The following is a 23900-nucleotide window of genomic DNA, read 5'->3' on the forward strand; positions in this document are numbered from 1 at the left end:
AGCCAATTCTAGATTTAACTTTGGATTGGAGATGTTTGATGTGAGTCTGGAAGGAGAATTTACAGTCTAACCAGACACCTAGGTATTTGTAGTTGTCCACATATTCTAAGTCAGAACCGTCCAGAGTAGTGATGTTGGACGGGCGGCAGGTGCAGGCAGCGATCGGTTGAAGAGCATGCATTTCGTTTGACTTGTATTTAAGAGTGAACCTGTTTTTAGAAATGTTTGCAAATGTATTGAAAATTAAATCCATAAATATCTCATTTACATAAGTATTCACACCCCTGAGTCAATACTTTGTAGAAGCACCTTTGGCATTACAGCTTTGAGTTGTCTTGGCTATGTCTGTATCAGTTTTACACATCTGGATTTGGAGATTTTCTCCCATTGTTCCTTGCAGATTTTCTCAACCTCTTGCTGTTCAGTTAATCTTCAGGTTTTTCCACAGATTTTCAATGGGATTCAAGTCTGGGCTTTGGCTGGGCCACTCAAGGACTTTCACATTCTTGTTCTGAAGCCATTCCAACGTTGCTTTGGCTATATGCTTAGGGTCGTTGACCTGTTGGAATGTAAATCTTAGCCCCAGTCTTTCATTTACACTGAAGCAAGTTGTCATAAAAGATTTGCTTGTATTTGTCTCCATTCATTGTTCCCTCTATCCTTACCAGTCTCCCTATCGCTGCCGCTGAAAAATATTCCCAAAGCATGATGCTGCCACCACCATGGTTCACAGTATGGATGGTGTTAGATAGGTGATGAGCAGTGCCTGGTTCAGGCCAAAGAGTACAATTTTTGTCTCATCAGACCAAAGAATCTTTCATGTGCCTTTTTGCAAACTCCAGGTGTGGTGTCATGTGCCTTTTAATCAGGATTGGCTTCCACCTGGCCCCTCTCCCATAAAACCCAGATTGGTGAAGTGCTATAGAGAGACTGTTCTCCTATCTCAGCCAAGGAACTCTGTAGTTCTGCCAGAATTGGGTTCTTTGCCACCTCCCTGACCAAGGTCCTACTTGCCCGGTTGGAAGGCCAGCTCTAGGCAGAGTCTGGGTAGTTCCATATTTTTTCCAATGATGGAGACCACTGTACTCTTTTAAACTTTCAATACTGTAGACATTGTTTTATACACTGTGTGGACACCCCTTCAAATTAGTGGATTTGACTATTTCAGCCACACCTTTTGCTGACGGGTGTATATAATCAAGCACACAGCCATGCAATCTCCATAGACAAAAATTGGCAGTAGACTGGCCAGTACTTAAGAGCTCAGTGACTTTCAATCAAATGTATTTATAAAGCCCTTCTTACATCAGCTGATGTCACAAAGTACTGTACAGAAACCCAGCCTAAATCCCCAAACAGCAAGCAATGTAGGTGTAGAAGCACTTTCAATGTGGCACTGTCATAGGATGTCACCTTTACAACTAGTCAGTTTGTCAAATCAAATCAAATTTTATTTGTCACATAAACATGGTTAGCAGATGTTAATGCGAGTGTAGCGAAATGCTTGTGCTTCTAGTTCCGACAATGCAGTAATAACCAACAAGTAATCTAACTAACAATTCCAAAACTACTGTCTTATACACAGTGTAAGGGGATAAAGAATATGTACATAAGGATATATGAATGAGTGATGGTACAGAGCAGCATAGGCAAGATACAGTAGATGGTGTCGAGTACAGTATATACATATGAGATGAGTATGTAAACAAAGTGGCATAGTTAAAGTGGCTAGTGATACATGTATTACATAAGGATGCAGTCGATGATATAGAGTACAGTATATACGTATGCATATGAGATGAATAATGTAGGGTAAGTAGCATTATATAAGGTAGCATTGTTTAAAGTGGCTAGTGATATATTTACATCATTTCCCATCAATTCCCATTATTAAAGTGGCTGGAGTTGAGTCAGTGTCAGTTTGTTGGCAGCAGCCACTCAATGTTAGTGGTGGCTGTTTAACAGTCTGATGGCCTTGAGATAGAAGCTGTTTTTCAGTCTCTCGGTCCCAGTTTTGATGCACCTGTACTGACCTCGCCTTCTGGATGATAGCGGGGTGAACAGGCAGTGGCTCGGGTGGTTGATGTCCTTGATGATCTTTATGGCCTTCCTGTAACATCGGGTGGTGTAGGTGTCCTGGAGGGCAGGTAGTTTGCCCCCGGTGATGCGTTGTGCAGACCTCACTACCCTCTGGAGAGCCTTACGGTTGAGGGCGGAGCAGTTGCCGTACCAGGCGGTGATGTAGCCCGCCAGGATGCTCTCGATTGTGCATCTGTAGAAGTTTGTGAGTACTTTTGGTGACAAGCCGAATTTCTTCAGCCTCCTGAGGTTGAAGAGGCGCTGCTGCGCCTTCTTCACGATGCTGTCTGTGTGAGTGGACCAATTCAGTTTGTCTGTGATGTGTATGCCGAGGAACTTAAAACTTGCTACACTCTCCACTACTGTTCCATCGATGTGAATAGGGGGGTGTTCCCTCTGCTGTTTCCTGAAGTCCACAATCATCTCCTTAGTTTTGTTGACGTTGAGTGTGAGGTTATTTTCCTGACACCACACTCCGAGGGCCCTCACCTCCTCCCTGTAGGCCGTCTCGTCGTTATTGGTAATCAAGCCTACCGCTGTTGTGTCGTCCGCAAACTTGATGATTGAGTTGGAGGCGTGCGTGGCCACGCAGTCGTGGGTGAACAGGGAGTACAGGAGGGGGCTCAGAACGCACCCTTGTGGGGCCCCAGTGTTGAGGATCAGCGGGGAGGAGATGTTGTTGCCTACCCTCACCACCTGGGGGCGGCCCGTCAGGAAGTCCAGTACCCAGTTGCACAGGGCGGGGTTGAGACCCAGGGTCTCGAGCTTGGAGGGTACTATGGTGTTGAATGCCGAGCTGTAGTCGATGAGCAGCATTCTCACATAGGTATTCCTCTTGTCCAGATGGGTTAGGGCAGTGTGCAGTGTGGTTGAGATTGCATCGTCTGTGGACCTATTTGAGCGGTAAGCAAATTGGAGTGGGTCTAGGGTGTCGGGTAGGGTGGAGGTGATATGGTCCTTGACTAGTCTCTCAAAGCACTTCATGATGACGGAAGTGAGTGCTACGGGGGGCGGTAGTCGTTTAGCTCAGTTACCTTAGCTTTCTTGGGAACAGGAACAATGGTGGCCCTCTTGAAGCATGTGGGAACAGCAGACTGGTATAGGGATTGATTGAATATGTCTGCCTTGCTGTTATTGTGAAGTGGAAACGTCTAGCAACAACAGCTCAGCTGCGAAGTGGTAGGCCACACAAGCTCGCAGACCGGGACTGCAGCGCGCTGAACCGTGTAAAAATTGTCTGTCCTCGGTCGCAACACTCACTACCGAGTTCGAAACTGCTTTTGGAAGCAACATCAGCGCAATAACTGAAATCCATTAAATGGATTTCCATGGCTGAGCAGCCGCACACAAGCCTAAGATCACCATGCGCAATGCCAAGCGGGGACCAAGTCCATATTAATGCCCTTGATTTTGGAATGAGATTGTTTGAAAAGCAGGTGTCCACATACCTTTGGTGTGTATATGTCTCATCACAAGTATATCTCGGAGCTCTGCAGACAGTGCCTTGGACTTCATGTTATAGTTTCTGCTCTATATGTGAAATCAAAATATTTCTCTGTCCGCTTTTGTATATAATCTATACTGAACAAAAATATAAACGCAACAATTTCAATGATTTTACTGAGTTACAGTTCATATAAGGAAATCATTCAATTGAAATAAATTAGGCCCTAATCTATGGATTTCACATGAGTGTGCAGGGGTGCAGCCATGGGTGTGACTTGGAGGGCATAGGCACACCCACTGGGGAGCCAGGCCCAGCCAATCAGCATGAGTTTTTCCCCACAAACTGGCTTTATTACAGACAGAAATACCCCTTGGACGATCCCACATATGAAGCCGGATGTGGAAGTCCTGGGCTGCTGTGGTCTGCAGTTGTGAGGCCCGTTGGACGTACTATCAAATTCTCTAAAACAACTTTTGAGGCAGCTTATGGTAGAGAAATTAACATTCAATTATTTGCCAACAGCTCTGGTGGACATTCCTGCAGTCAGCATGCCAATCGCATGCTCCCTCAACTTGAGACATCTGTGGCATTGTGTTGTGACAAAACTGCACATTTATTGTCCCCAGCACAAGGTGCACCAGTGTAATGATCGTGCTGTTAAATCAGCTTCTTGACATGCCACACTTGTCAAGTGGATGGATTATCTTGGCTATGGGGAAATGCTCATTAACAGGGATATGAACAAATTTGTGCACAATTTGTGAGAAAAAAGCTTTCTTTTTGTACTTACGGAAATCTTTTTCAATTTTTTTATTTCAGCTCATGAAACATGGGCCAACACTTTACATGTTGCGTTCATATTTTTGTTCAGTGTAGATCATGTATTCTATTGTACTTGGTACTGATTCATAGATTTTCTGTTTTCTTGCTTGATCGTGTGACATTTATTGATGAAATGTTTGTTTTCACTTTTCATTCATGCACTTTCTTACACTTATGGCACAATGACATTTTAATAAACATCTTTATTTTGCATTCAAGCCTCAGTTTTGGATTTATTTGTTTTTTCGACAGTGTGCGGGTCTCCACCTCTTCCAATAGTTGCTGCTCTGGCATGCACTGTCAACTGTGGGACCTTATATCGTCAGGTGTGTTTCTTTCTAAATCATGTCCAAACAATTTAATTGGCCACAGGTGGAATCCAAGTTGTAGCTACGTCGAGGATGATCAATGTAAATTGGATGCACCTGAGCTCAATTTGGAGTGTCCTAGCAAAGGGTGCTTACGTAAATTAGATTTCTGTATTTCATTTTCAATAAATTTCCCAAAAAATCTAAACATGTTTTCACATTGTCATTATGGGGTATTGTGTGTGTGTGATGGGTGAGAATCTATTTTGAATTCGGGCTATAACACTGTAATAAGTCAAGATAGTATGAATACTTTATGACTGCACTGCATAACGTAGGAGTAGTTAGTTATTTAGCTAATTAGTTAGTCATGCATGTAGTTAACTGTAGTTGTTGGTTTCCTCTTGTTAGAGTCCTGTCAGCTCAGAGGAGGACCTGGATGTGACAGTGGAGGTGTGTAGGGCTGCTGACAGTAGGACTGTACCAGAGGAGCAGAAGCTGGAGACCAAACACGGGAGTAAGATAGCTGTGTGTGTGTTTTGACACTCAACCAGAGTTTGAGCAGTATTTCAGTTTGGAAGCCATCATATTCACTGCTGGGTTATTCAGGCAGTAGTAGACGAGGACAGATAATAAACTGATGTAGTGTTCATTTCCCTAGAGTGTCAGCCTGTACAGGAGTCAGATGAGATTGACATAAACCCCACTGTCAGTCAGCACGTACCCTTTCCAATGGCCAGGTAGGAGCAGCACCGACGCTCCATGGTAGAATCAACTGTACAATATGATTATGTAATGTATGTGTGTGTTGTCAATAGACAGATTAATGCTTAAGGTTTGTAAATCCCTGTTAGAACCTGATGGGAATGTTGTTTAGGAGCTCTGGAAAGGGTGAGACTGTAGTCCTGTGTAGCTCAGTTGGTAGAACATGGTGCTTGTAGGTTTGATTCACATGGGGGACCAGTATGAAAAATGTATGCTCTCACTACTGTTGCTCTGGAGAAGAACGTCTGCTAATTGACAAATGTAAAGAGTAGATTGAGGTGTGATATAGTCAAGAACCAACAGTTCTTCCTTTGGGAGTATGTCCACATATCATGCCCAGTGTGCCACACGGAGTATTTCTGCAGATCATGTATGTGCCACACGGAGTATTTCTGCAGATCATGTATGTATGTATGTATGTATGTATGTATGTATGTATGTATGTATAGTGGTCTACCTGACCTGGCTGATGTCTCCAGCATCACGTGCTCACCCGCCCAGCACCATGAGTGGTTGGGCCAGGAGAGACTGCAACCCAGCCCCCTGAACAGACGGCCTCCGCCCTGCTACAGCACCCCACGCAGCCCAGGTACCAACCAACGCCACCCAGCTACCAGAGTGTTAAATTTAAGCTTCATTATACGCATAAATTTGCCATCAGCATTGTTTGCTACAAAGTGTGTCCTACCTGCTACACGCAGAGGGGAAGAGCGTCTTTATTCTATTTTCCCCTACTATACCATATTCATTGATTATGCCTAAGTACAATAGTTTTGGTCCAGTTTTTCGCAAGTACTCATTAAATTGTTGCTAGTGATTGTACTAAATGTTCCTCTAATTACACAAGTTGCTATTGTTTACATAGTCAATGTAGCTAGCTAGAGTTTCGCTAGCGAGTAGCTTTCAATTCATAAATCGTAGTACAATATCCAGTGGTGTATAGTCGAGGCCCTATGCAACCAAAATCAACTTTATTTCAAACATACATTACCAGTCAGTTCACACACCTTGCATTGGTTCCTTGAGTGTGCGTGTTTAACACCAGGAGCACTACTTTTACAAGTTGAATTGCAGCAAAATGTCACTGGTATACTTGTTTTGGGGTGGTGCAGCGACTGCGCCCAACTACAGAGCCATGGGGGTCACTGGGGAGCCCATCCCCCCTCTGCCCAGCCTGCTGGACACCTCCACCTGGGGCAGCACCCGCTCCCTGCCCCCCCACACCGAGAGCTTCGCCATTGCCAGCCTGGGAGCCAGCACGGTCAGAATAGTCAGCACTCTCCCAGTCAGAACAATGTTTCAATGAATTCTTCAGACCTGTCGAAATATATAGTACGCGGGTGCCAACCAACCCTGGTCCTGGAGATGTACAGGGTGTGAAGTTATACCCATTATCAACGTAACTGAAATGTTGCTATATATTGGCTGCTCTATCTGCAGACAGACCTCTCCAGACAGACCTCACCCCTGATGAGAGACTCCTCCCTCGAGGAGACTGGGACGCACGTGGGCGTGTCAGAGTTCACCACAGCCAGCTCCGGAGAGAGACGGACCACAGGGACCAGCCAGGAGGGCGTGGGCTCTACCTACACCGTACCCACCACCAGCCAAGAAAGGGAGGAGGTGGAGGAGAGAGAGAGTTTAGAGGAGAAGAACATGGAGTATCTCGAAGGGGAGAGAGGCATGTCGCTGGCTGCTGACAGGAAAGAAGAGTTGGAAGGGTCCGATCAGGGTAGCTGTGCTGGTGTGGATGTCGACCTGATTGATGAAGATCCTCTGGATGCTAGCTCCTCTGTTTTAGAGGGAGGTGAGGTGTTGTCTCCAAACATAGTTCTGGAGGAGCAGGTGCAGGCTTTTATAGAAGCTCTATCCATGTTAACCCAAACCCCCCCCAACAAAAATTTGTGATGACATTAAATCAATGTGGGGAAACCTATTGGATTTTTTAAAAGTACTTACGTAAGAATTGTATTTTATTTTTTATTATGTAAATCCAATGTCATGGTGACATTTTTTGATTTCACGTTTAATTCCCGTTAGTTGACAACTCAACCAAATGTAAATCAGAACTGACGTCTGCGCCCAGTGGGAACTCGCCTGATTCAATTAAGCAAGGTGTTGCTTATCAGTTGAATGTTATTGTCAGTAACTGAATTTCAACTAACTGACGTGATATTACTATTAGATCAGTATGTCAACCCCAGACCAGTGTACTATGTATGTTTGGTGGTAGACTGTGTTCAGTTATAAACCTGTCTCTGCAGAAGATGAACTTGTGTCAGATGAGGAAGAGTTGCATGGCGAAGAGGAGACAGACCATGAGGATGAAGATGTGATTAATGATCAAGTGCTAACTGACGAAGAGGGTTCTGTGGCCAGTACACAGCAGGCAGAGACATCAGGAGCTCACCATGGCAGCACACACAGTGAAGGTACTACACTGCATTACATCAGCATTATAAGAAAAGAAAAAACAGTATCTCTAAACAGTAGCAAATACATATTTCTAATAAGAAATTAACCCAAAAGCAATATACCTCTGTTCAGATTACCTTTCAGGCTGTGGTCCAGACACAGAGGGAGCTGCAGCATCTGTACAGCAGAGCCAGGCCAAAGGCCTGTCTGGGGGCCCAGACTCACTGGAGGAGACTGACAGGTAGGCCTCACTAAACATAGTGTATTCAGAACCTTTGACACTTTCCACATTTTGTTACGTTACAGCCTTAATCTAAAATTAATTAAATAAAAAAATTCTCAATCTATACAGAATACCCAGAATGAAACAGGTTTTAACAAATGTTTGCAAATGTATTAAAAATAAACATACCTCAAAGTTGTGCTCAGGTGAATCCTGTTTCCATTGATCATCCTTGATGTTTCTTCAACTTGATTGGAATCCACCTGTGGTAAATTCACTTGATTGGACATGATTTGAAAAGGCACACACCTGTCTATACACGATTCCATGTAAGAGCAAAAACCAAGCAGCATTGAAGGTTCAAGAACACAGTGGCCTCCATCATTCTTAAATGGAAGAAGTTTGGAACCACCAAGACCTTTTCTAGAGCTGGCTGCCCAGCCAAACTGAGCAATCAGGGGAGAAGGTCCTTGGTCAAGGAGATGACCAAGAACCCAATGGTCACTCTGACAGAGCTCCAGAGTTCCTCTGTGGAGATGCGAGAACCTTCCAGAAGGACAACCATCTCTGCAGCACTCCACCAATCAGGCCTTTATGGCAGACAGAAGCCACTCCTCAGTAAAAGGCACGACAGCCTGCTTGGAGTTTGCCAAAAGGCACCTAAAGGACTCTCAGACCAAGACAAACAAGATTCTCTGGTCTGGTGAAACCAAGATTGAACTATTTGGCAGAATGCCAAGTGTCACGTCTGGAGGAAATATGGCACCATCCCTGCAGTGAAGGATGGTGGTGGCAGCATTATGCTGTGGGGATGATTTTCAGCAGCAGGGACTTGGAGACTAGTCAGGATTGAGGGAAATAGGAACAGAGCAAAGTACAGAGAGAGCCTTGATGAAAACCTGCTCCAGAGGGCTCAGGACCTCAGACTGGGGCGAAGTTCACCTTCCAACAGGATAACAACCCTAAGCACACAGCCAAGTCGACGCAGGAGTGGCTTCGGGACAAATCTCTGAATGTTCTTGTGTGGCCCAGCCAGAGCCTGGACTTGAACCTGATCGAACATCTCTGGAGAGACCTGAAAATAGCTGTGCAGTGACACTCCCCATCCAATCTGACAGAGCTTGAGAGGATCTGCAGAGAATGGGAGAAACTCCCCAAATACAGTTGTACCAAGCTTGAAGCATCATACCCAAGAAGACTTGAGGCCGTAATCGCTGCCAAAGGTGCTTCAACAAGTACTGAGTAAAGGGACTGAATACTTGTAAATTTGATAATTTTGCAAATATATATATTTAAAAAAGTTTCTAAAAACCTGCTTTTGCTTTGTCATTATGGGGTATTGTGTGTAGATTGAGGAAACAAAACAATTTAATACATTTTAGAATAAGGCTGTTATTACATAACAAAATTTGATCAAAGTCTGATCATCCAGCCAACACTTAGTTTATTCACTCCCAACCTCCAGGACCAGGGTTGGAGACTACTGTATTGGACACTATTTCTAGCGTATTTATTAATTGGCTATATTACCAGACTAGTGATATAATACTAAAAGAGTAGTACCCCTAAAGTGGTAAAGTTCACATAAGTGACGTATACTCAGGCTCGCTCTCTCTCCCTCCAGAGCTCACTCTACTCTGGATGAGGTGCTGCAGGGCATGTTGGTGGAAAGGGCCGCTGGTCAAAGGGTTCTGAAAAGTCCAGGTCTGGTTGCACACCCCAAACAGCAGTGAGTGCCCAGCCATTAGCATATATCCTTACAAACTAATCCAATATCCACAGTTGAAGTCAGTCCAACATAGTTTACTAATTAGTAGTGATGCACCGATATGACATTTTTGGCCGATATCGATATTTTCCTTGCCAAAAAAAAAAGATACCAATATTACAATTTTTAGCGGCCTTTTAAGCAATCTAAACTCAGCAAAAAAAAAGAAACGTCAACTGCGTTTATTTTCAGAATACTAAACATGTAAATATTTGTATGAACATAAGATTCAACAACTGAGACATAACTGAGTTCCACAGACATGTGACTAACAGAAATTGAATAATGTGTCTCTGACAAAGGGGGTTGGGGGGTGGTCAAAATCAAAAGAAACAGTCAGTATCTGGTGTGGCAACCAGCTGCATTAAGTACTGCAGTGCATCTCCTCCTCATGGACTGCACCAGATTTGCCAGTTCTTGCCGTGAGATGTTACCCCACTCTTCCAACAAGGCACCTGTAAGCCCCAGACTTTTCGAGGGGGGAATGGCACTAGTCCTCACCCTCTAATCCAACAGGTCCCTGACGTGCTCAATGGGATTGAGATCCGGGCTCTTCGCTGGCCATGGCAGAACACTGACATTCCTGTCTTGCAGGAAATCACGCACAGAACGAGTAGTATGGCAGGTGGCATTGTCATGCTGGAGGGTCATGTCAGGATGAGCCTGCAGGAAGGGTACCACATGAGGGAGGAGGATGTCTTCCCTGTAACGCACAGCGTTGATTGCCTGCAATGACAACAAGCTCAGTCCGATGATGGTGTGACACACCGCCCCAAATCGATCCCACTCCAGAGTACAGGCCTCGGCGTAACGCTCATTCCTTCGACGATAAACGCGAATCCGACCATGACCCCTGGTGAGACACAACCGTGACTCGTCAGTGAATAGCACTTTTTGCCAGTCCTGTCTGGTCCAGCGACTGTGGGTTTGTGCCCATAGGCGACGTTGTTGCCGGTATGTCTGGTGAGGACCTGCCTTACAACAGGCCTACAAGCCCTCAGTCCAGCCTCTCTCAGCCTATTGCGGACAGTCTAAGCACCGATGGAGGGATTGTGCGTTCCTGGTGTAACTCATGCAGCTGTTGCCATGCTGTACCTGTCCCACAGGTGTGATGTTAGGATGTACCGATCCTGTGCAGGTGTTACATGTGGTCAGCCACTGCGAGGACGATCAGCTGTCCGTCCTGTCTCCCTGTAGCGCTGTCTTAGGCGTCTCACAGTACGGACATTGCAATTTATTGCCCTGGCCACATCTGCAGACTTCATGCCTCCTCGCAGCATGCCTAAGGCACGTTCACGCAGATGAGCAGGGATCCTAGGCATCTTTCTTTTGGTGTTTTTCAGAGTCAGTAGAAAGGTGTCTTTAGTGTCCTAAGTTTTCATAACTGTGACCTTAATTGCCTACCGCCTGTAAGCTGTTAGTGTCTTAACCTCTCTAGGGTCCCACCTCGTCAACAGCCAGTGAAACTGCAGGGCGCCAAATTCAAAACAACAGAAATCCCATAATTAAAATTCCTCAAACATACAAGTATTTTACACCATTTTAAAGATAGTTGTTGTAAATCTGGCCACAGTGTCCAATTTCAAAAAGGCTTTACGATGAAAGCACACCACATGATTGTTTCCAGCCAAAGAGAGGAGTCACAAAAAGCAGAAATAGAGAGAAAATTCATCACTAACCTTTGATGATCTTCATCAGATTACACTCATAGGACTTCATGTTACACAATACATGTATGTTTTGTTCGGTAAAGTTCATATTTATATCCAAAAATCTGAGTTTACATTGGCGTGTTATGTTCAGTAGTTTCAAAACATCCGGTGATTTTGCAGAGAGCCACAACAATTTACAGAAATACTCATAAAAAACATTGCTAAAAGATACAACTGTTATGCATGGAATTTTAGATCCACTTCTCAATGCAACCGCTGTGTCAGATTTGAAAAAAACTTTACGGAAAAAGCAAACCATGCAATAATCTGAGTACAGCGCTCAGACAACAAATCAAGCCAAATCCACCATGTTGGAGTCAACAGAAGTCAGAAATAGCATTATAAATATTCACTTACCTTTGATCTTCATCAGAATGCACTCCCAGGAATCCCAGTTCCACAATAAATGTTTGTTTTTTTCAATAATGTTCATTTATGTCCAAATACCTCCTTTTTGTTTGCGCGTTTAGCCCAGTAATCCAAATTCATGACGCTCAATCACTAGGAGCAGACAAAGTCAAAAAGTTCTGTTACAGTTTGTAGAAACATGTCAAACGATGTATAGAATCAATATATAGGATGTTTTTAACATAAATCTTCAATAATTTTCCAACTGGAGAATTCCTTTGTCTTCAGAAATGCAATGGTACTCAAGCCAATTCGCGTTGCCAGCTCGTGACTCTCTGGCAGACCTCTAACTCATTCCCCTCTCATTCGCCCCCACTTCACAGTAGAAGCCTCAAACAAGTTTCTAAAGACTGTTGACATCTAGTGGAAGCCTTGGGAAGTGCAATATGACCCCATAGACACTGTATTTGATAGGCCAAGTGTTGAAAAACCACAAACCTCATATTTCCCATTTCCTGGTTGGATTTTCTCAGGTTTTTGCCTGCCATATGAGTTCTGTTATACTCAGACATCCTTCAAACAGTTTTAGAAACTTCAGTGTTTTTTCTTTCCAAATCTACATGCATATTCTAGCTTTTGGCTGAGTAGCAGGCAGTTTAATTTGGGCTCGCTTTTCATCCAAAATTCCCAATACTGCCCCCTACCCTAGAGAAGTTAACGACCGTTCCACAGGTGCATGTTCATTCATTGTTTATGGGTCATTGAACAAGCATGGTAAACAGTGTTTAACCTCTCTGGCGCAGGCATTCCGCTAGTGACCCACCTCCACAACATCCGGTGAAATTGCAGAGCGCCAAATTCAAAATACAGAATAAACATACAAGTGTGTTACACATCAAAATAAAGCTTAACTTCTTATTAATCCAGCCGCTGTGTCAGATTTCAAAAAGGCTTTACGGCGAAAGCATACCATGCGATTATCTGAGGACAGCACCCCGCTTACACTAGCATACATTTTCAAGCCAAGTAGAGGAGTCACACAAGTCAGAAATAGCGATTTAAATTAATCACTTACCTTTTGAGCTTCATCTGGTTGCAGTTACAATAGTCCCTGTTACACAATAAATGCTTGTTTTGTTCGATAAAGTTCCTCTTTATGTCCCAAAAACTCAGTTTTGTTGGCGCGTTTTGTTCAGTAATCCACTGGCTTAATGGCGGTCACAACATGCAGACGAATGCATCCTAATAGTACCGGTAAAGTTTGTTGAAACATGTCAAACGATGTTTATATAATTAATTCTCAGGTTGTCTATTGTCTAAATAATCAATAATATTTAAACCGGACAATAGCGTATTCAATAGAAAGGAAAAAGAACAAAGGGTGCGCAATTGGTCACGCGCGCAAAGGAGCTCTGCTTCATTCTGCATGCCACTTACAAAATGGTCTCATTCTGCTTCATTTTTCAGAAAACCAGCCTGAAACAATGTCTAAAGACTGTTGACATCTAGTGGAAGCCATAAGGATCTGCAATCTGGGTCCTAGGCATTCAATTGAAAACTACACACATCAAAAATATCCCACTTCCTGGATGGATTTTCACCTGCCATATCAGTTCTGTTACACTCCCAGACATTATTTTAACAGTTTAGCGTGTTTTCTATCCAAATCTACCAATTATATGCATATCCTAGCTTCTGGGCCTGAGTAACAGGCAGTTTATTTTGGGCATGCTTCTCATCCAGATGTCGAAATACTGCCCCCAAGCCATAACAAGTTAAACACTTTACAATGATCTGTGAAGTTATTTGGATTTTTACGAATAATCTTTGAAAGACGGGGTCCTGAAAAGGGACGTTTCTCTTTTCGCTGAGTTTAGAAGCGCAAGCATTTCGCAACACTCACATTAACATCTGCATGTGGCAAATTTTTTATTTGATTTGGCTAATCCTTATTGTGGCTATCTTTACAACACATAACCCGGTCCGGTCGAGCCTCACTAGCCAGATGAAACTAGCTGGCTGCCAATAACATTAGCTTTCGGCAACAGGGTTAAGTAGCTGGCTAGCTATTTATTTTCATTAACTGAATTTCAATAGGCGAACAAGTGGCTTCCTAGCTAATACTTAAGGATTCCTGAATAAATTTAAATGACTGCAGTTTCTACTGGTCATTGTTTTCAGGGTGGTTATATTGGTGCTAGCTAGGTACCAAGCTAAATCTAGCTACCCCAGAAGTTGCGGCCAAACAAATAATGTTTTATTACCAACGCGGTATAAATAAACATTGTTCGTGGCTGGTGTTTGCTTGTTTGCACAGCTTTGACAGTGCTACTGATAGTAGTGGTGGCGCTTGGCTTGCACATGCGAATTCAGAACACACAACATTCTATATTAGAACTGTTATTTGATGTATCTTTGACACACAAAAGACCCAAACGGCATTCCATAGTATGTCGTGACGTTATTACTGTGGAACCAACATCAACCACAACAGAGAATGCCCTTGACAATGAATCCATTATCTTGGAGTTAAAAAAAAAAACGTTTTATTTAACTAGGCAAGTCAGTTAAGAACAAATGTTTATTTTCAATGACGGCCTAGGGACAGTGGGTTATCTGCCTTGTTCATGGGCAGAACGACAGATTTTTACCTTGTCAGCTCGGGGAATCGATCTTGCAACCTTCCATTTACTTGTCCAACACTCTAACCATTAGGCTACCTGCCGCCCCAAGTTAATGGTTTTCACCTTTGAGCTGTCTCGCTGAAATGTTCTTACTCGTTCAAATGACTGCTCGATCCACACAGCAGACATTATGGGCTAGGTTAGGAATGCTGTGTTGCACGTGTAGCGCAAAATTTTACGTGGCGTCATTACGGTATGTACCTACATTATAGGTCAGCTTTAACATCGGCGTTAAACTAGACATTGGGCCGATGTTGGCATTTTTGGCTAATCTCACCCGATTCTGATATGTTAACCGACATTGCGCATCCCTACTAATTAGTTAAGTCGCAACTTGGGCCCATACTTTTACTATAGTGACTAATGGAACCTTCTGAAAAAGTGATCATTACCAATATACCTGCTTCATTCGTACTATGGCCTTGTGAACCTATGGCCTAGAAGCTCTGAGATGGTACCTGATGTGTCCACCCACAACTGACCCATTGTTACTATAAAGTGTGAATTGGTGTCTTGAAGTGTTGTGGTATGTTTATGCCTTCACCTGTGGCCAGACTGGGTGTGTGTGAGCCCCAGGTGGAGGGCGAGTTGAGTGAGGATGCAGGTTGTCCAGGAGGGGACCGTGCCGAAGTGGCAGAACGAAAGGGGGTCGACACCAATGACTGGACAGAACCAGCACCTGTCGCAGGTGAGCAAAAGCACCCTCCCTTTCTCCCCAATTACTGACATACTAAAGAGGTGTCAAATTCTAATCAACTTTGTTTTGACAGAAAAGCTAGAAATGGCTAGTCATGAGACCTGGAGTCAGCCTCACAGGTGTGTTTTTATTTTTACACACACACACACACACACACACACACACACACACACACACAGTTGAAGTCAGAAGTTTACATACACCTTAGCCAAATACATTTAAACTCAGTTTTTCACAATTCCTGACATTTAAATCCTAGTAAAAATTCCCTGTCTTAGGTCAGTTAGGATCACCACTTTATTTTAAGAATATGAAATATCAGAATAATTTATTGCAGCTTTTATTTCTTTCATCACATTCCCGGTGGGTCAGAAGTTTACATACGCTCATTTAGTACTTGGTAGCATTGCCTTTAAATTGTTTCACTTGGGTCAAACGTTTCAGGTAGCCTTCCACAAGCTTCCCACAATAAGTTGGGTGAATTTTGGCCCGTTCCTCCTGACAGAGCTAGTGTAACTGAGTTAGGATTGTAGGCCTCCTTGATCGCACACGCTTTTTCAGTTCTGCTCTCAAATTTTCTATAGGATTGAGGTCAGGGCTTTGTGATGGCCACTCCAATACCTCGACTTTGTTGTCCTTAAGCCATTTTGCCACAACTTTGGAAATATGCTTGGGGTCATTGTCCATTTGGAAGACCCATTTGCAACCAAGCTTTAACTTCCTGACTGATGTCTTGAGATGTTGCTTAAATATATCCAGAAAATGTTCCTCATGATGCCATCTATTTTGTGAAGTACACCAGTCCCTCCTGCAGCAAAGCACCCACACAACATGATGCTGCCACCCCCATGCTTCACGGTTGGGAGGATGTTCTTCGGCTTGCAAGCCTCCCCCTTTTTCCTCCAGTTATTTTTGTTTCATCAGACCAGAGGACATTTCTCCAAAAAGTATGATCTTTAACCCCATGTGCAGTTAAACTGTAGTCTGGCTTTTTTTTTATGGTGGTTTTGGAGCAGTGGCTTCTTCCTTGTTCAGCATCTTTCAGGTTATAGGACTAATTTTACTGTAGATGTATGTTTTTAGAAGCCAGTCATATTACACCAGAGTTGATCTTAATGAGCTTGCATGCTTAAAGACTGTAGTGTTAACTTGGTTCTTTATGCCTGCAGGGTTATTGTCCTGGAGCAGACTCCCATCAAAAGCCAAAGTGACCCCAACCAAGTGAGATTGAGAAAGAACATGTAGGACAACACATGTAACTTAACATCAGTCTTATTTCTCTACACTACCATTCACTCACCCTTTAAGCATGACAATGTTTTCTTTGGTGCTGGACATTAGATAACTTATGCATTCTCTCGTTCTAAAAACATTTCCTTTGGATAGTTGGTCATACATGTCTTTAATGTAATTTGTATTCAGTGCTCTACATGAAGCTTTAGTTAAATGAAATTGTTACCATTACTATTAATACATTATCCATAGAACAGATTTGACCATTATGGTCTGTTTCTTTAAAGGTTCCTGTTCATTTTAATTGTTTTACATAGTTCGGGAAAGCAACTTCACTGTACTTAAGATGCTAATGTGTTTGTGCTCTTAAATAAATTCTTAATTGAGCAAATACCTTAAAGGGAATTTCATTTTAATGAAGCATCATAATACATTGACGTACAGTTGGAAAGTAATCAGCCAAATTCAAATCATTAACATATTTACAGGTGAAACGCATTCAACTAATGCATTAGCCACAGTAAGAGAACCTTCAAAAATAGTGCATCTAATTTACAATATGGCCCGTCACCTTCCACTTACAGCACCTCAAACATTGTGGTGAGTTGGTTTCATGGAGTTCTTGCTTCTGGTCAATTGTTTCAGATTGTGTCATTTTAAAATAACTAGCAAAAGAAATCAAACCAAAGCATAAGTAGGCATCAGAACCCTTCAAATAGGCTAACATGACTAGACAATGAGAGATGGGCAAAATCAGTCACTTTCGCTGTGGGGTCCATCTTAAAAGTCTCAGCTGTGCCAGTTCCCCACTCATTAGCAGGCAAAGGTGCCCTTTCTTGTCCAGAGAGATGCTGCAACGTCTTCAGCTTGGCGTCGCTAACCGTCATATTCATCTGCTGCAAACTCAGGGCACCACTGGAGAAAGATTGGCAAAGTTAGTGCTTGCACAAAATGCGTACACCTTCCTAAGCATTCGTCTGACTCGGGTCCACAAGTTAACCGACATTCCTGCTGCTAGTGTTGCCTTGACACAACTGGGGGTTTCTGTGTAAAGGGTCATGCGTCTCGGGACAAAGGTGACTTGTCAGACCTGGGTTTTTTTTTTAGGGAGAAGTGCTCATGCAGCTGCTTGTAGAAGGCTTTGAGGTCAGCCAGCTTGACGGAGTGCACGCTGTGCGGCGTGGCTTCACTCAGCTCCTCAAACTCACCCTCCCTCGCCATCCTGTCTGTACAGAGTCCTGTGCCCTTATTTGGGTTTCCCCTGGATTCCTTACCCACGTTTCCATCCCCAGTTATGAGTCATATCGTAATCAGAAATTATCACGACAGCTGTGATGAAACGAGCATTTTCGGTACAACTTTATGAATGTTCGTTCGACATGGTGGGATATTTGTGCCGATAAAATGTATTATGCGAGAAGTAGTGGTGAAAATTCCTTAAAGCGCGAATATTGCTATAATATCGTCACCCTATATAGTGTGGTCCTCCCATTATGACTCGACACCATGCAGTTTTAGGCTACAGATGAAATAATTTATGATCCTTTCCAATAAATATCAAGGGTCTTATTTTAGTGAAATTATCAATGCTTTACTGCCGTTTGATGAATATAATACTCTCACTCCTATCTCATCTAGCCTACCCGCACTGCTTCTGCGAGCTGTTGGCTAGAGCGTGTCAAGACCAGAGTAGGCACATTTGAATGCGAAGCGAAAAATACATTGTATGCACTGTCAACACTCAGATTTTTATCTGCAACAAATCAGTTCTGGGGAAATGTTCTGATTTTGCATAATGCATCTGCCGCCAATTGGATGGAAACCTAGCTGTTGCCTGTTATATATAGCGTCAATATAAATGATCCAAATTGAAAATGGGTTTTCCAATTCAGCTATGTACATAACCTGATGGTTATAAAGGAATTCAATAGGGGTTTGTGTTACTATATAAATACATGCAGAGAGGGTGTTAATTGAGGTTACAATTACTTACACTGAGGCTGCTCTTGGACTGAAGGCTCCATAGACATCAGTAACTGAACATAAACATTGGCATTAGTTATTACAATGTGTATATCCCACTGAACAAAAATATGAAATGCAACATGTAAAGTGTTGGTCCCATGTTTCATGAGCTGAAATAAAAGATCCCAGGAATGTTTGCCAGAATTTCACGTTCATATCTCTACTATAAGCCACCTCCAACGTCGTTTTAGATAATTTGGTACTACATCCAACCGGCCTCAAACACAGACCACGTGTATGATAACCAGGTGTAACCACGCCAGCCCAGGACCTCCACATCTGGCTTCTTCACCTGCGGGATCATCCGAGACCAGCTACCCAGACAGCTGATGAAACAGTTTGCACAAAATGTCAGAAATCGTCTCAAGAGTGGCTCATCTACCTGCTTGTTGTCCTCACCAGGGTCTTAACCTGACTGCAGTTCGACTTCAGTGGGCAAATGCTCACCTTCGATGGAGAAGTGTGCTCTTCACGGATGTATCCCGGTTTCAACTGTATTGGGCAGATGGCGTGTATGGCATTGTGCGGGAAAGCAATTTGATGTCAACGTTGTGAACAGTGGTAGTGGTGGGGTTATGGCTTAGGCAGGCATAAGCTACGGACAACGAACACAATTGCATTTTATCGATGGTAATTTGAATGCAAAAAGATACCGTGATGAGATCCTGAGGCCCATTGTCGTGTCATTCATCCAATGCCATCACTACCTGTTTCAGTATGATAATGTACAGCCCCACAGCGCAAGGATCTATACACAATTCCTAGAAGCTGAAAATGTCAGTTCTTCCATGGCCTGCATATTCACCTGACATGTCATCCATTGAGCATGTTTGGAATAATCTAGATCGACGTGTACGACAGCGTGTTCCAGTTTCTGCCAATATCCAGCAACTTCACACACAGCCATTAAAGAGTGGGACAACATTCCACAGGCCACAATCAACAGCCTGATTTAACTCTTTACAAAGGAGACGTCGCAATGCAGGAGGCAAATGGTGATCACACCAGATACTGGTTTATTTGATCCACGACCCTACTTTGTTTTTACGGTATCTGACCAAATTCATATCTGTATTCCCAGTCATGTGAAATCCATAGATTAGGGCCTAATGTATTTATTTCAATTGACCGATTTCCTTATGAACTAACTCAGCAAAATCTTTGAAATTTTTGCATATTGCGTTTATTTTTCAGTTTACGAGAAATCCTGAGCAGTCAAGCTTTATATTTCTCTGAATGGCAAGAGACGTAAAATTGGACTATTAAGAAGCAGTGCACATACGATGGTGTTCCACGGAATGACCTTACCTCTGCAGTGTTTTGATTGACTGATAAACCAAGGAAATCTGCAGACTCCTGCTCCATCTTAGTCAGTGGTGGAATCTACAAAACAGTACAAATTCTCAATTGCACATGATTTTGCCACCCTAACTTTGAAAAGGGCCAATTGACATTGTTGGATGTACGTGGAGGGAATGGGCTACCTCAACGTCAGCAGTCTGCTGTAACTGTTGCACCAGCTGCACAGTGGTGTCAAGGTGTGCTCGAATGGAGTCCATTGACTGCTTCTGCTCAGCTGCAATCTCCTGTACTTGTGTGCACAAGGCAGCATGCCTCACCTTGATGGCAGACAGGTTCTCCAGCAGCTTCACAGGGTTTTCCTGTGGTCAGACACGAGTCAGTCATTGATTTGACAGACTGTTGGGTAAATAGACAAATGGAGACATCTGTCTGCATGCCAGAAGTTCAAAGATAAGATGGCATTGCCTTCTGTGGATGGAGTGGAAAGGTGTTGGGTGACTGGTCTGAGGACATGTTTTGTAACTAAGTACTGTGGCATCCATGTATGTATTCACCTCTGCTGCACCGTTCTCTGGAGCACTTGTCAGGAATTCCAGCCTCAGCCGTTTCTCCATGTACTCCATGTCAGCCTCTGCCTTCTGGAACTGAAAGGACAGTTGGTTTAGTGTACTGCAAGCCTGACAGAGTGGAGTAGAGTCTCTACGACTTACAACAGATCATTATAACACACAGAAAATCATTGCATGTACAGATCTTCACAACTATGAAGATAAACAAAATGTGCAAAAAAGTTCAGTCACATCTTTCCAAGACTTCAGCCACAAAATTGTTGCCTCACAAAAGGGTGTATTAAATGGTCTTGATGCATAGTGCCTTCGGTAAGGCTTTATCCCAAAAACTGAAGCCCTATAAGAAATATTGCACTACTCTGAACAAAGTGGACAGCAGAGACCATACTGATAGGGTTCCAGGACTTGTGATCAATCCCATGCGTGTCACTGTGTCAATTTTGTGATTTAAAAATATTTTAATTTGAGGTCAGTAGGAACAACACATTCAGAAAAAAAAACTTTTGGGACAAGCAAAAGTATTTTATTTTTTGACAAGTTTAGGTAGATCCTCCTCCTAAAAAGAAATGGAAGCTGACTGATGGGACATTAGAGTTCCAGACTTGCTTTGATAGATTGCAAGTGAGGGAATGACTTGGAAGAGTAAGATTATTGCATAGTTGGCCTGCATTTAAATCATGCTCAGGAACTCTGGCGAATAGTAAGTATTTTTCAAACCTCCCTCTCTGGGCTGATGTGTCAATGTGTAGTTCATACATGCAGAATTGCCATTTTACCTGAATTAGCCACAAAATCCCTAGTTTGGAAGCTATCCAGTGCCATTTTGCTTACATTTCCCCCCCCACGTGGGCCAGCCCCCTAGCAATTTGAGTTCCAGCCACTCGCCATTTGAGTGACAGTTAACGAAGAGCAATGACGTGGTTATCGGTATATAGATAAAGTATGTGGACACCCCTTCAAATGAGTGGATTTGGCTATATCTGCCACACCCGTTGTTGACAGGTGTATAAAATCAAGCAGGCCGCCATGCAATCTCCATAGACAAACACTGGCAGAGGAACAGCCTTAGTGAAGAGGTCAGTGACTTTCAACATGGCACCGCCATAGGATGCCACCTTTCCGATAAGTCAAATTGTAAAATTTCTGCTGTTATTGTGAAGTGGCAAATTCTAGGAGCAACAACGGCTCAGCCGCAAAGTGGTAGGCCACACAAGCTCACAGAACGGGACCGCAGCTTGCTGAACCGTGTAAAGTCTGTCCTCGGTTGCAACACTCACTACTGAGTTCCAAACTGCCTCTGGAAGCAAAGTCATCACAATTTTGTGGTAAGTTTGGGAAGGCCCTTTCCTGTTTCAGCATGACAATGCCTCTGTGCACAAAGCAAAGTCCATACAGAAATGGTTTGTCGAGATCGGTGTGGAAGAACTTGACTGGCCTGCAAAAAGCCCCGACCTAAACTCCATCAAACACCTTTGGGATGAATTGGAACGCTGACTGTGAGCCAGGCCTAATCGCCCAGTATCAGTGCTCGACCTCATTAATGCTTGCGGCTGAATGAAGTCCCCACAGCAATGTTCCAACATCTAGTGGAAAGCCTTCCCAGAAGAGTGGAGGCTGTTATAGCAAAGGGGAACCAACTCCATATTAATGCCCATGATTTTGGAATGAGATGTTCAACAAGCAGGTGTCCACATACTTTCATGTAGTGTATGTGACGTAGTACACAATTTTCAGGGACCACTTTTGGCTTGAGCGCTACTTTAACTACAGCTAAAAAGTATACAACAGTACTGGATAAGACCAAGGATCTTCATTGTAGATTTTAAACAAACATTTTTTAATTAAACAACCCACCCTGCTCAGCCCTTCCTTGGGGTGCACTGTTATTCAGCACACTGTTTCAGTAAACCCCAGAAGAGTTCCCAGAATTTTGCACTTGAGGGTGCCAACTTTCAACACATTAGTGTACATTTGTTGCTGATTCCTGTGTCAGTGGTCTTTGCTGTTTTCAGACGCTTTGACAATACTATTGCACTGCTAGCTGTCCAATACAGTAGTGCAATGAAGTCAGAGCACCTGCAAACAGCTTTGTTGTTAAAAGGTTCACAGCTACACCTTGCAAAACCTATCATTGGGAATAATCCCTGGCCAATGCCCTTTTAACATTGCACTGCTTTCATTGAAGGGTCACCAGTAGTACAATACAAAAGGGGCACTGGACAGACAGAAAACATAATTGATTCCTCTTTATCCTGTTGTCAGCCCTGAAGGAAAAATAGACAGCCAACCTCCTGTCAAACTAAATAATTAGCTACATGACAAACTTGAATTTGATTGGCTGGGCCAGATCAAGTTATGATTAAATAATTTTAAACTACATTAATAACTGTTTAGCAATCCAGTGATCTTCTGCAGTGACAAATAAGTGCAGCTAAGTGACTAAGGGGAGCCGAATAATAAACTTATGTAACATAATTGAATAACTTTACTAGTAGTATCTGGCTAATGTTTTAACAGTTACATACTGTAGCTAGCTACGTTTACTAGACTCCGTGACTGTGAGCTGCAACTCAATTAATGGTCAACAACCAATTTTTACAACTTTGATAACGTAAAAACTCGCTTTTAAACATAAACGGTCACCTACAGCGCGCACTCGGGGACACGGAATACGGCCTCTTCGCAGGCGCAGTCTAGTACTCGCAGTCCTCGTTGAAACGTGTGGCAAACAAGCTAACTAAATAAACACTGAAATGGAAAGAGAGCCATGGTAAAGCAATTTTTGTTTGCCTTGTGTTCTTAGCGGAAACACTCGCATATTATTATGTTCGTGTTTTTCCTTTTCCTGGAAATTAATCAAATCCGATTAGAATGGCAGAACATTTGAATTTAGATCCTCGCTACATTGCCGTTTTTCACGCACAGGTCATTTGCTCAAACAGCTCATTGGAGACCACATAATACAATGTATCTAAAGACTAGGAACGTAGGTTTACTTTCGCTGCTTTAGAAATAAATTATTTGATAAAACACAGCTTACCATCGCCTCCAGTTTATCAACTGCTGTCTCCATGTTATATAGTTTACGTTCCTCAAGCAGCCCCGTGAATATAAAGCCACTGGTCTGATTCATGTAAAGCCTGCTGTGATTGGTTACCTGTTAGAAATAGTGGCCGCAGATTGGTCAATTGAGCGGCACCGCAGTAGGGGGAAAAGGGAGAGTTCATAAAATGCCGTTCTGGACACTGGATGGATTTACTGTGGTATAATAAGAATTGGAGACTGCGTTCAAGATGTCCGACCGTTGTTATCAAATTAATCTACTCATGTTCCATCACTAGAATAACAACTGGTTCGCATTCGCCGATTCATGGACTGGCTATATTTCTTCTTCGATGATTAACGGCGGTTGGCATCCAATATATGTTGATTTACCGCCACCTACTAGACTGGAGTAAAACACCCGTATACTTTGCTTGAAAAAATAAACAAATACCCTACCA

At 43.1% G+C, this 23900-nt stretch overlaps 2 protein-coding genes across 8 annotated transcripts in view; one reads left to right on the forward strand and one right to left on the reverse strand.

The window, feature by feature from the left end:
- The window catches only part of LOC112228518 (inactive serine/threonine-protein kinase TEX14), a 34266-nt gene extending 17390 nt beyond the window's left edge, over positions 1 to 16876 (forward strand). For 3 of the 7 annotated variants that reach the window (XM_042309406.1, XM_042309407.1, XM_024393906.2), the window contains 11 exons: positions 5068 to 5173; positions 5318 to 5396; positions 5871 to 6010; positions 6534 to 6682; positions 6862 to 7228; positions 7686 to 7853; positions 7969 to 8077; positions 9684 to 9788; positions 15126 to 15259; positions 15342 to 15387; positions 16438 to 16874. In XM_042309406.1, the coding sequence (XP_042165340.1) occupies positions 5068 to 5173; positions 5318 to 5396; positions 5871 to 6010; positions 6534 to 6682; positions 6862 to 7228; positions 7686 to 7853; positions 7969 to 8077; positions 9684 to 9788; positions 15126 to 15259; positions 15342 to 15387; positions 16438 to 16513 (1479 nt within the window). In that variant the 3' untranslated portion in view covers positions 16514 to 16874. Of the gene's footprint in view, positions 1 to 5067; positions 5174 to 5317; positions 5397 to 5870; positions 6011 to 6533; positions 6683 to 6861; positions 7229 to 7685; positions 7854 to 7968; positions 8078 to 9683; positions 9789 to 15125; positions 15260 to 15341; positions 15388 to 16437 lie in introns of those variants that run through there. The other 4 variants (XM_042309409.1, XM_042309408.1, XM_042309410.1 and 1 more) reach the window with 4 other exon arrangements.
- A 20-nt stretch (positions 16877 to 16896) lies between these two features.
- LOC112228523 (spindle and kinetochore-associated protein 2) lies at positions 16897 to 23746 on the reverse strand. The gene is made up of 6 exons (XM_024393914.2): positions 23438 to 23746; positions 20383 to 20472; positions 20011 to 20187; positions 19835 to 19909; positions 18495 to 18537; positions 16897 to 17416 (listed from the first exon to the last, which is right to left on the reverse strand). Exons 1-6 carry the CDS (start codon positions 23528 to 23530, stop codon positions 17406 to 17408), a joined length of 489 nt encoding a protein of 162 aa, XP_024249682.1. The 5' UTR covers positions 23531 to 23746; the 3' UTR covers positions 16897 to 17405.
- Positions 23747 to 23900: the final 154 nt, after the last annotated feature.

This window comes from Oncorhynchus tshawytscha, linkage group LG30 (genome assembly GCF_018296145.1).
Source record: "Oncorhynchus tshawytscha isolate Ot180627B linkage group LG30, Otsh_v2.0, whole genome shotgun sequence".
NCBI lineage: Eukaryota > Metazoa > Chordata > Actinopteri > Salmoniformes > Salmonidae > Oncorhynchus > Oncorhynchus tshawytscha.

Excerpts from the sequence above, each read along its gene's own strand:
- LOC112228523 (XM_024393914.2), bottom strand. The coding sequence starts at position 23,530 with ATGAATCAGACCAGTGGCTTTATATTCACGGGGCTGCTTGAGGAACGT. Across the intron at positions 20,473-23,437 it reads TTGATAAACTGGAGGCGATG|TTCCAGAAGGCAGAGGCTGA; the intron begins GTAAGCTGTGTT and ends CTGTCCTTTCAG. Across the intron at positions 20,188-20,382 it reads CAGAGAACGGTGCAGCAGAG|GAAAACCCTGTGAAGCTGCT; the intron begins GTGAATACATAC and ends GTCTGACCACAG.